This window comes from Mytilus edulis, chromosome 3, assembly GCF_963676685.1.
Source record: "Mytilus edulis chromosome 3, xbMytEdul2.2, whole genome shotgun sequence".
NCBI classification, from domain to species: Eukaryota; Metazoa; Mollusca; class Bivalvia; order Mytilida; family Mytilidae; genus Mytilus; species Mytilus edulis.
The window spans coordinates 71,401,005-71,414,408 of NC_092346.1; the positions used below are offsets into that span (position 1 = coordinate 71,401,005).

Sequence of the window (13,404 nt, forward strand, 5' to 3'; positions counted from 1 at the left end):
AAACACCCACTAATCAATCTGATACATGTAAGTTAAGAATTTAGAGGATGAACACCAAAGCTTAAAACTCACGAAACTGTTTAAAATAATAAAAAGTTTGACTGCAAAGATTTCGGACACACACACAATTTTGACAAATATAAAAATAAATCAAAATTGAAAACACGATGTTTCAACATTAATTTACTTCAGTTAAAATACCACAAGAGGGCGATGTCTCGGATTTTCGTGAAATTTTGCTTTTAACTATTCCATGTTCAATTTCGTTATAAACATTCATTTAACTTTTATATTTCCCAAGTTGACGAGGATAGTCAATACCGATGTCATGAATTTCACCGCAAGTAGAAATATATTGAAAAAGTTAACAGTTTTATGCTTAAATTGACATTCCTTGAACACCTAGTGAACAATATACAAATGCAGTTTATGATCGACATGCTCACTTTTTTCACAATGTAACCATTATATCAAAGGAAGAAGTTATTACCTAGTATGTGAAATTTTATATAAGTACCAACGGAAATGTCAGTGGTATTTACATATAAAAAAGAAACCAACAATAAATACGTGTTTATGTACAAAACATGATTTTCAGTTAAAACATAATTTCACTCATAACAAATATGCATCATTTTCAAAATCAACAGGCTTAAAAAGGTCAACCAGCATAACCGAGTGTTCTAATTGTAATAAGATCGCCTGCAGAAATCATCCCCTACTCAATCTATTTAAAAGAATGCAAAAAATAAATAAATTGGTCTTTGTACTTTCAGACTTCAATTTAAACTTTACTAATCCTTGCAAATCTAGAAACAAGTAAGATTTTGTTTGGTTTCATTGTTCAATGGTATGAATACTTGTTGTTCAACTTCTAGTAGTGTAAAGTAGTTAGCAAGTATAACAATCTTACTCCCAACCAAATTAAAAAAAATATCCAACGACTAAATCACGCACAACGCTTTGTCTGAAATGCCGAAGACCATGTAAAAAGCGTGTGTATTAATTGGAGGGAGATCTACGCTTTTTAAATTATATATCTTATTCTATTTGTGTATTAAACACAGTAAGCAATAGTTCTATCATTCCAATAACTTTGTACTGGGAATATTTTTTATGAAATATTTTATAGTATAAAACTATATAATTCTAATTCTTAATTGACAAAACTTTTGAATGTACACGATTTACAAAGCACACAAAGTGTTTGCATTTGATTTAACTGTACACATTTCTGTAACAATGACTGTACATAATCTCCGCCAATCATTAAAACAAAATGAATTCCAAGGGTAAGGTGCTGTACATTGTTCAGGTTTCATCGTCCGATGAATCTAGCAATACTGTCTCATCACTTCTGTTCGCAGATATCTGGAATGGTAAAAACAGATTTAGCATTAATTTAGAAACTCTCATGAGTGGAAGCTCACTAACTGCACAAGAAAGAGCCCGCTCAAGTCATACTTCAGCAATTCCTAAAATAACCAACCAATTTTTTCCCGTAAAAGGGGCATTCTTGCCCCCCTAAATCCGTCTCTGCGTTTTTTGTCAGTCTGTTCCGTTTAAATACATACTTAATGGTTGTGCTCTTATACATTTATTTCATATATATAGCTAGTCTGATATATTCCTACAACTCTGAATGATACCCTTCTCCATTTTATGGGTACATTTTTTCGATTCAAAGCGAAGTTGTTAGAATGTAATTTAAGGGCATGCTCACACAATAAACACACTTAATGCACACACAAAAACGAAAAGGGTCCGCGCTTTTACTTCTATTTTTAATCTCTAAATCATAATGTGACCCTCAGCTCCGAGTACAAACTCTCAACTAAAAATAAGTGAAGACGACATTTAGTAATTTTTTTATTGGTAGAGATTTGTTTCCGTTGGGTTATATGACACAAACAGTGTTCATTTGGTCAAATATACTCAAACTTTAATTTCAAATTGTCTAATAAACTCGTGTTCAATATTCAAATGACAATTCAATTGCAGTTAGTACATTAAATGGTGTCTATCAGCAATTATTTTCCTAGATACAGAATATATCTTAATCTAAATAGTCCATATCTTAATTGTCTATGCTCATTAGCTTTTGAGAAAGGATATTGATTGCCTTACTACAAAGACATCTCTCTTATATTTTACTTTCAAGTGCAAGCAGGTCGATACGTTTACACGAATCAAACATTTAACAACATTGTTTAAACTTAAAACAACTTTAGGCTTTAGGAAATACCGGACACGGTATATATTTTAATTCCTTTATCGGGTATGTCTGACATTTCGTCGTTCATTTTCTTTCGGTTGTTTTCAGTTGGAAGTTGGCGAGTATATCCCTTTTACGTGGGAAAAAATTGTAAGCACTGAATATTTAAAACATAGGTAAAGGATTAATGATGCACTTAAAGTTTTCACAGATTGATTTTGATTTATGAGTTTACAAGAATATTTTTGTTTGATAAAGTCAAATGCTTGACCAAGAAATTTAGCCATGAAGGGCCGAGTAAACATCAAGAAATCAAGTACTATTTGCTCAGTTTAATTGCTGCAACTATTTTCACAGTATTCCGTTCAAAGATCTAACTATTTCATTCTATTCAGAAATAGAAAAAAATTAGTAACTGTAATAATGTTACTATTTTTGTCACTAGCATACCAATACAAAAGTTAATTTATTTCAATATATGGTTTTGTTTTCACATTTTGAAGAAATTTTCGGCACGATATCCTCTTGTAGCACAATAATTATTTTCGTAACTGGTTTGTGTGTACCTTTTGAGTGTTTAATCCAAAGTTCACGAATTTTCACAATATGTTTTTCCTTTTCTGTCACATATTTTCCCAAATGCATTATTTTTGCTACGTATAACGTCTACATCTATATCGATACACTTATAATAATCGTTCACGAAGTTTCACTGTCTGTCAATGAACAGATATTTTAGTGTGTCTTTCATTGTTGTGATGTTACACTATTATTTCAGGTTATGGTGGAGGTTGGCGCCTGTTAAAACGTTTAAATACTCTGCATGTGTTTGCTCGTGTCCGGAACTTGTGGTTGAGTGGTTGTGGTTTGTTGATGTGGTTCATAAGTGTTTCTCGTTTCTGGGTCGATGCCACTGCTGGTGGAGATTTATTTCCTCCAGGGTATCACCAGCCCAGTAGTTAGCACGTTTGTGCTGACATGAATTATCATTGATATGGTTATATTTATAAATTAACTGTTTACAAAAGTATAGAATTTTTGAAATACTAAGGCTTTTCTACCTCAGGCATAGATTACCTTAGCTGGATTTGGTAAAACTTTTCGTACTTTAATTGGCCTTTTTAACTTTTTTGGATTCGAGCGTCACTGATGAGTCTTTTGCAGACGAAACGCGTGTCTGGCGTATATACAAAATTTAGTCTATGATGAGTTTATTCTTATAGATTAGACCGTTAGTTTTTCTGTTTAAATGGTTTTACTCTAGTTAATTTTAGGGCCCTTTATAGCATGCTGATCGGTCTGGGCCAAGGCCCCGGACTCGACCTATAATGGTTAACTTTTAATTCTGGTATCTATGATGAGTTTATTTTACAAACTGTGACTTGAATGGAGAGTTGTCTCGATGGCACTCATGCCATATCTTACTACATTTCCTAAAATATTTGTTGGTATCAAAGCTATTTTAAAATCGAAACTCTTCTCATTAGGCTTTAAATTCTGCGAACACAATTTTCTTCCAAAAGCTTAAAAACTACCAAACGTTCTATTCAAGGATATAGTTAAGGCAAACGATTTGAAATCACTGCGTTAACAAATACCAAAGATCTGAGCGAGTGCATATGATTTGGAAAACCTTAACAAGTCAGAAAATGAGAAAAATAACTCGTTCTTTGTCAGAAGCAGTTGGCCAAAAGTAACAACAATTGAAAAAGAAAAGAAGGATCGATAGTTGCATCCAGTGGTTAATTTGCCACAAAACCAGGTTCAACCCGCCATTTTGTTCTTTAAAAATGTCCTGTACCAAGTCAGGAATATGGCCATTGTTATAAATTATAGTTCGTTTCTGTATGTGTTACATTTTAACGTTGCGTCGTTTATTTTCTCTTAATTTTGAGTGTAAATTCACATTGCGATAAGACGTGTCACGGTACTTGTCTATCCCAAATTCATGTATTTGGTTTTGATGTTATATTTGTTTTTCTCGTGAGATTTTGTCTGATGCTTGGTCCGTTTCTGTGTGTGTTACATTGTAGTGTTGTGTCGTTGTTCTCTTACATTTAATGCGTTTCCCTCAGTTTTAGTTTGTTACCCCGATTTTGTTTTTTTGTCCATGGATTTATGAGGTTGAACAGCAGTATACTTCTGTTGCCTTTATTTAATACAAAAAAATACTACTAATGTGTAATAAATATGAACACTGCTTGCTTTGTACAATAACTTGATTAATTGATATTTGACTGCAGGAGGACATTTCATTATTGTTAGAGTTTAAACATTGGAGAAAAATCTAGCAAAACACTAAATAAAAACCAAATATAACAAAGAAGCCGTCTTTATCTAAATAATTTTCCTTAATAACAGAACTTAGCGTTTACATAAAATGTCTTTAATCCTTATATTTCTCATTTTCAATAAATACATATATATATCACGGTATTAACTCATATACAAACTATATTTTGACAAAAGTATTGATTTAGGATATGTTTCTTTTGTTTCTTCAAAACCTAAAATCATTAACTTGGTATTTAGCTATTAGATTGTCCAGCAGATTACTTTAGCTTGTTAATGTCAATCACAACTGTCACTTTGATGGGCATTTATTTCTCAGCAAATAAACAGATTATCTCTTAACATATTATTAAGTCAATAAAGTATTACCATTACCAAAAAGGATAAATAAAATGTTATGCTATCAAATGTACTCAGATTGTCTTAAATAGTATGGCATGGAACTTTATTTTTTGCGCATTAATATTAGATAAATATAACATGTTTACAAATTAATAGTTTTTTTAAATGTCTAAATTTGTAGTCCAAATCTGATGTTCTTCTTTTTACAAATCTGTGTATATAGTCAAAAGACTATCTCTTAGGGTAACATTGTTGAACGGTAGCAATATGTACATCCCAGCGACCCATTGTTGGTGACGCATATAATGTTAGTATAACAATAAAATTGATAATGGAAATGGTGAATGCGTCTAAGAGCCAAAAAAAAAAGCAAAACAACAGAAGGCCACCAATTGGGTTTCAACAAAGCGAGAAAATTCCTCATCACATGCCTTGAAGAAATTTGATTGTTGTAATGTAGTATTTAACGAAGTAATAAACAGCTTGTAATATACATGCCTGTTGTTGAAGAGCAGCTCTAATTTCCTGTATTTTTCTCTCGTTTTTGTAACAACGTCTTGCAGCATATGCCATTCCAATAATACATGCTGCTCCAGCAATACCAACGCCAATAGGTACACAAACACTCATCAGATATTTACTGTTATTCTGAAGGACAAATACAAAATGTCAGAGTTAAACTGAATTGTGTACATATGTATTATGAAATGAAAGGCATGTGATTATATAATAGTTCAATCCAAATAAACCTATTTTAATTTTGTGTAAGTGATGTGGTAGTTTAATACGGCGTTTATATGGTAATATTTTCATGCGAAGTTTAACCTGAGGTGTTTTATTTACAAAAAAATCGCATCTTTTGTACAGAAATATCGTATGTCGTTTGGTAAATCAAATGGTTAATGCAAAATGTCTTTTTCTTTTTTTCTTTTTCGCTTTTGTTTTTACCATGTTACAATTTGAGGAGTTAAATTAACCAATTTCGATTTAAAGCAAACATTTACCTTCCATAACACTCCACCAAATGGTTCATCTTCTATTGGCACTACAATGAAAACAAATGGAATATTATGAGTTAGCGTATCTCGTTTTTTTAAGATGCTTTTTCACATGAAACATGCAATAACATAAAATTGAAAGCGGAAAAGGGGAATGTGTCAAAGATGCAAAAACCCGACCAAAGAGCCGAAAACAGACGAAGCCTACTAACGGGTCTTCAAAACAGCGCGAGAAAATCCAGCACCCGGAGGCGGGATTCAGTTGACCCCTAAATAAATGTGAACCATTTTAGTGAAAACTGACGTTATTCTAACTACAAAACACATAAATAAAGTGAATCTAATAAACTTACAAAACAACAACATACAAGACTAACAAAGGCCAGAGGCTCCTGACTATGAACAGGCGCAAAATATGCGGCGGAGTTAAATATGTTTTGTGAAATCTCAACCCTCCCCTATACCTATAGCTAATGTAAAATAAGTAATCACACAGCAATACACACAGTAAAAAGTTAAAAAAAAAAAAACGTCCGAGTCCGATGTAATAATTCGTAACCAAAGAAACTAAGTAAAATGACAATGATACATAAATTAACAAATGACTACTAACAGTTACTGAAATGTAAACTTCAGACCTCAGTTAATCTGACTGAATGATTATGTCTTTATCATATGCAAATCAAGCACAATTAATCCCTCCCGTTAAGGGTTTAGTTTCATACAATCATAAATAAAGGCAACAGTAGTATACCGCTGTTCAAACTCAAAAATCCATGGACAAAAAGCAAAATCGGGGTAACAAACTAAAACTGAGGGAAACGCATTCAATATAAGAGGAGAACAACGACACAACACTACAATGTAACACACACAAAAACGGACCAAGCATCAGACAAAATCCCACGAGAAAAACAAATATAACATCAAAACCAAATACATGAATTTGGGATAGACAAGTACCGTGACACGTACTTATAAACTATATGTGAAGAACATAACCCGTATAATGCCGACAACTGGTTTCAGAATAAATGTGTTTATTTCCGATGCAGAGACGCCATGAGTGAATCAATATTAATAACAACATATGCTATGCGTAATGACCTGAAAACAGAATCGTAACTATATCCTTTTTTGAGTAAGTTTGTTTAACGGTTTGGTAAGTTTTGAGGTGAATGCCGACATTTTTGTGCTTTGTAAAAAATATTACCAGAAAAGAATGGATGTGAAATACCTGAACATATACGATGTATTCATGTTTGAATTTTATTCACAAATGACGTCCTTGTACCGATGATAAAATAATACAGAGATTTCTTTCGTTAAAATCAAATACGTTGTTATATATATGAGCGAATCGAACAAGTTGAGATATATAAACATCATAAGATTGTTTAATGATTAATGGTATTAATGGGATAATGAGTCAAAGTGGTATACAGCTAGAAAAAAATCAAATTTTGAACAGATTCCAAATCAACAACATAAGCATGCAGTAAATCAAGTATTTCCAACTAATTTTTCACACTTCAAAAATAATTAATTCCACTAATTTTCAAAGGCCTTATTTGAACAATTTGTAATCAGGGTTTTAATTGTACCAAGTATATTAATGAGTAGAATAGACAGTTAAATAGTGGAACAATGACTTGAAGATAGAGTACATCTATATTTGTACGGTGTTTTGTTCAGCTTTGGAAGCCAGTACATAGTTGGAACTTTCATTGTATTTGGTTTTGTTTGTAAAGAGGTAGCTAAAAGGTAATGTTTGTTACAGATGTCATTTTTCAAAAATTGAGTCATTTGAACACCAGTGTATACTACTGTTGCCTATTTTTGTATTGCTCAATCCGTTTAGGGTTTCTTAAATACAATAAGTTTTTATTACTGGCCTCTGACACACTACCGTTTGCCCATTAATTTCATTTTACTATTGCAGAATACTTTCTAAAACAAAATAATAATTGAATATGTCTATGAACAAGGAAATTGTTCACTGGAATTGAATAAGGTAATTAAGATTCAAACCTTACAGAAATAATTGTTCAACCAATATTAGATCGTGACAAAGTAGAATATCTGTTTACAACCTTTAATCTTCAGAAAATACGATTATAAAATTCTTAACCCGACCTTTGAATAACATTTTGAACATCTTCAAAGGAAAACATTTTAATTAACTAACTAATTAATGGGAACATATTTTATAATCACATTTTCTCTATTCTGATCTTTTATTAGTTTCCGACTTTATTTTTGGTTTGTGATCAACTTTCTTGACGTCATATATCATCTATATTATAGATTTATATTATAACATCTTATAATAGTTTTAGATATAAACAAACAGAGGATTTTATAATGTTCGAAAATTTACATACAACTAAAAATATCACATGCAACATAAGGAAATAAATAAACAATAAGCTAGAGTCAATGAAATTCTATCCTGCATAATGTACAACGTTGATGTCAATACGAACCGAAACTCATTAAGAAATAGAAAATCACAATTCAGATCTTCAGTATCGCCAAGGATTTGTTAACTATACAAATCCTTGGTATCGCCGTTAAATTGAAAAGTCTTTAATGTTAGACCATACAATTAAATAATGTATACTATTGCTACTAAGGCAATTTGCTTGAAATCTGTATGTAGATTTTTATTGACTGTCCCTCTTTTTAATCGTATATACCTGATTCATCCTATAACATGAACATTTGTGTAGAATACATCTTACATTCTCCATATACAAGTGCAACAGAAAAGCGGACGTCGAGATAGCGATAGTTGTCGATGTAACAAAATGTATACGTGAAAAACACTCCAGAACTTTTGTATCATATGTTTTTGTTTGCAAGAGTGCAAAAATAGAAAGAAAATATCCATTTCTTAAAGAAACTAGCCGTATATCAATGATTTAAAGATGGTTTTAACAGCAATGCATTGAATATTGACTTGCAACTTAAGATTGTCATGATATAAAAAAATTGCGCGCTACATAAACGGCCATCAGAATTTCCACTAAAAAAAAAAGAATACATCAATAGGACAATATACCATCTTCAACAATGAAGTAATATCTTAACTATATGCCATGATGTAAAATGTCCTAACTCTAAACTGATGTTGACTTAACAAGGATCTTTGGAGATCAGCTATCAACAACATATTTTAGAATATTCCATCTAGATTGATGACAGTTAGAACTTGAAGGAAAACGGTATTATGTAACATGTTTTGTTATTTTGTAATTCTTGAATTTCTACTTTTTTCTAAATCTTGCATTGATTTCCCGATTTTTGACCTCTTGCAAACAATGTGCGAAAAGTTCATTCGACTTCAAACATTTGAATTAAACTAATTAATTTAATGCTTTTGAAATTGAATTTCATGCAATTATCCATGATTTAACCAAAACATATAAACTTGTATTCAATATTTGCTTTGACAGATACTTACAAGAGTAATTAAAACATGAACAGATTCCATTTAAAGCGACTCCTTTTTCTGTTTTAATGGGAAGTTGTAGTTCTATAGGAAAATAAACAAAGTTTACGAGATAGATTGATGATAATTTATGTATTCTGGCGAAGTACATGGAAGTGTAACAAAAAATTGTTTCTAGTAATTTTAAATATTGTCCCATTTTCATCCTTTTGATGACGACTTTTGTTGTTGACTTACATATAAAGGGGTCGATTTTGTTGTTTTAATACTTTCTACTGTACTGAAAGAAAATGACTGTTCATTTCTCCAAACAAAATGTTGTGAGAATTCGGTGTTCGGAGAATTCTATTTTGGTTGAACATGTATAATTCCTATTGACAGTGTTTTTCTTTCATTTTACTCATGTTTGATTTATGTTCGTATTATCTTTGTAATTATTCATTATATCATCCCGCAAAAGAATGAAAGAAGAACATTAACACTGTGAAATGGGATGATTAATCATTAGTTACAAGGCAGAGTAAATACAACCACTCCATTCAAGGTTTACTTTTCTGTAAAAGTTAACACCATTTCAAAAAAGGATAACAGCAAAGATCAATAATGACACACCACTCGCAAACAAAATTGCATATCTCTTTACTACACGAAGATATTTGAAGTTCACAAGAAATACCAGTAACAATATTCAGACTAGATAAAAACACCAACACATCCAATCTACCAGAAGCATATGCACAATATCATAATAGGTCGGATGAAGTAACTGTTTGCCTAAATAAATACAAATATACTGAACGCTTGTAATACATTATACTTTGTAGAGAGGTGTAGTTCTTATCGTGTACCAATTATTGCGTTTGCACTTTACTCGTTTAAAAATTGGATGGAAAAGATTTTTTGTTATTCAGAATTTATGATTGGAGATTCGCCTATCGAATTCTTTCTTTGACTTTTGAAATAAAGCACATATTTCTTGAAAAAATACAATGGCGAACATTGATTTCCTGCGTAATTACTCTCCAACCAGTTTGGCTATCAGCTGTGCCCTCTGCTTACATACTTGTTCATTTATTGTTATGGTACAGTCTTTATACAGGAACTTCCCAAGATATATAAAAAGACGCTGACATTATCCTCTAGCTTATTTTTTCTGTATATAGACGTCCTTTCGATAAATAGTAAGTTTGGGGACTATGTTGCCAGCATCTATTCCATCGAACTTGATATAAAAAACCACATATGTAATTAAGCCTGTCTCTTATCTTGACTTACATCTATAAATTAACAATGAGGATCTCATATACCAGAAAAGAGATGATTTCAATTTTCCACTTGTGAACTTTTCATTTCCGAGTATACAACCATTGATTGACCGCCTACGTATGGAGTATAAATATTTCCCAAGGTTTGCGATATTTCTAAGGGTTTCCTCTCGTGATTACCTTGATAAAAGATTGGTGCTTACCAGCAACCGTTTGCATTTAAGGTTCTAAATGGCATAGTTAAAGTTTTAAGGACGCCATCATGAATTAGCTGACCATTCTAGAATATTTTTATCATACATGATCACTAATATGATACACTCGTAACAACAATCCCGTCCTTTTCCTTTTTATTGTTGCATTATCAAAAGTGATTTTGTATCGGTTGTTTACTTGCATCAGCAACAAGACGAATATTACTAGTGGAGAAGGACCTGTTTATCTTCCCATATTACCTGAGTTCATCCTGGCTTATTGTCCTCTTGATTTCATCTCATCTCTTATGATTGATTGGGATCATTCTTATAAAGCATGCTCGGCTAATGAGTCAAGTTAGGACATTCAAATCAATAACTAATGAACGTTCTTAGAGTTGTTTGAATACAGTCAACAAAGTGCTGAACTACTGTAGAGCAAATATCACAGAATCAATTAGCATTCTGAGTGGGACTGATGTTTAGTTGTCCGTAAGTGTTAATTGTGTGCAGAATTTTTCCTGACCCTTTCAATTTAGAAGCAGCATATAAGTAAACTGCCACATCTGATTATATTCATGGATGTTCATTGTAGTTATTTTTGGTGTTTTTTTTCCGTTTCCAAATACATTAGCCCTGCCATCGCTTAAACATACTATTCCTGGTTCAGTAATTTATTTTTAGGCAGAATAGTGTAAAGGTAAATATATTTAGATACTACAGATATCAGTATTTACACATTTACTGCTGTTCACCATCTCTATGTGAAAAAGAGGTGCGAAAGATACTCGAAAGACATTCAAATTGAGATCGAAAATAAACTTACAATGCCATTCCTAAAAAAAACCAAAGACAAACAGACAAATAATAGTACACCAAAAACTTGGGGTTATCTCAGGTGTTCTCTGGAAGGGAAACTTTCAACGTCGAGTAAAAATTCTCACACAATTGCAAAACAGCACCAAGGATCGGTTTGAGCTGAATTTCCCTCGTGTTATATTAAATATATAGTATTAGTATTGCAGAAGTCAATGAAGTAAACTCCCCCCCCCCCCCTCCCCAGTTTTATCCGAAATTAAGGTACTGTTAAAGTCCTTCGCTCCGGCTCATTTGCATATTGGAAAATTTTGAAGCCTTTTCAACTAAAATACAGACCCGTAAATGATTAAAACTTATACAATATTTAAGCTTAGAATTATGGTATAAAAAAGAGCACCAAATTCAAAGAGTGTGCCAATGCTTAAAAACGGTACACAATTGGACTATTTGACTATACGCAGATAGCTGTAAAGGTATCCATTTAATTCCAATTTTCCCATGCTCTGAGATTTTAAGAAATAATACCAAAATAATAACCAGTATACTTGATTAAATTTGTGAGAGAATAAAAATTAGAAAAGAGATGAAATGAGTTAAGTAAAAAACATAAAATGAAATGTATAAATCATTGCATGATCAAAACCAAATAGAAATATTTCTTCTCTGTCATGACAAAGACTACGTTTTCACACTTGTCAGATCTATTTCGCTATAATATACATTACTAGAAGTATCGTGATCAAGGTTGACAAATACACCAGTTCTCTTTCAATCGTCGTGATAATATTACTTCCAGTCATCAATTCGTTTAATCAGAAATAAGTAAAATATCAAATTATTTCCAAATTGTAGAACAGGGTAAACATATCTAATTATGTCTTCACCAGTTTAAACCAAATGCAATTATCCTGTGTACATATCTTCCCTGTCTCAAATGATAAATACAATTCTGACATTCTATTTGTATTAAATGTTTGCTTTTATATACTTGTGAAAATTGAACCAGGATAAATGATGCAATAGCATGTAACATTCTCATTTCTTTTTTTAATATAGTTGTGCAAGTAAATGAAATCTTCAATGAAGAAAAAATGAGATAGTTTTCTATAATTGGTGACAATTAAACTGGAATATAAACAGAACAATCATCATTTTATCAAATAAACTGCCTTCCTCAAAATGGAAATGGATTTTGTTAACATAACTTTTTTAATACTTCCCCAGTTCAGTAAGTATATACATGTCGAGAAGAGACAGCTACATCAAGTTTTTGAGAAAAAAGTATTTACATAACTACCTAACTCAAAGGTATATTCAAGAAATGGGAAGTACATAAAACCTGACGAAATCAGGCGCTCGACTTCATCAACTAACGGAACTAATAGAAAACAATTGTCATACTCCTGGCTTGGTACAGGGATTTCCCGAATATTCAATAGCTAGCTTGTTGAAAATAATGATGACTCAAAGAAAATGTTTGTCCGATTGTTTGTGCTTTAAAAAAAGCATATCATAAAAGACTTGGATTTTGACATATACTTCGTGTATATTTGATATTCAAGTCTAAAATCAAGTTTCACATTATTATTATAAGATGACTCAATCTTGAGTTTCATAAGTATGCCTTGGGGAAGACCGCACCAACATATAAATTGCACGAAAAGGAAACAGTTCTATCGATTCAATCTAATAGAATAGTATTATTGATAAGTATTTAAAAATGAAACAATATGGTATCCACCATAATGCAAGAGCATTCAGCTGAATAAGTACCGAATATCAGGATGTTTGCATGAGCATATTGATATCGTAAGATAGCAGCTGC

General features: G+C 31.8%; 1 protein-coding gene across 2 annotated transcripts in view; it reads right to left on the reverse strand.

The window, feature by feature from the left end:
• Positions 1–558: 558 nt before the first annotated feature.
• Positions 559–13,404, reverse strand: part of LOC139517325 (uncharacterized) — a 45,307-nt gene continuing 32,461 nt past the window's right edge. For both annotated transcript variants that reach the window (XM_071308257.1, XM_071308256.1), the window contains exons 3-5: positions 5,854–5,894; positions 5,348–5,497; positions 559–1,371 (exon numbers count right to left, since the gene is read on the reverse strand). In XM_071308257.1, coding sequence (XP_071164358.1) covers positions 1,312–1,371; positions 5,348–5,497; positions 5,854–5,894 — 251 coding nt within the window. In that variant the 3' untranslated portion in view covers positions 559–1,311. The remainder of the gene's footprint in view (positions 1,372–5,347; positions 5,498–5,853; positions 5,895–13,404) is intronic.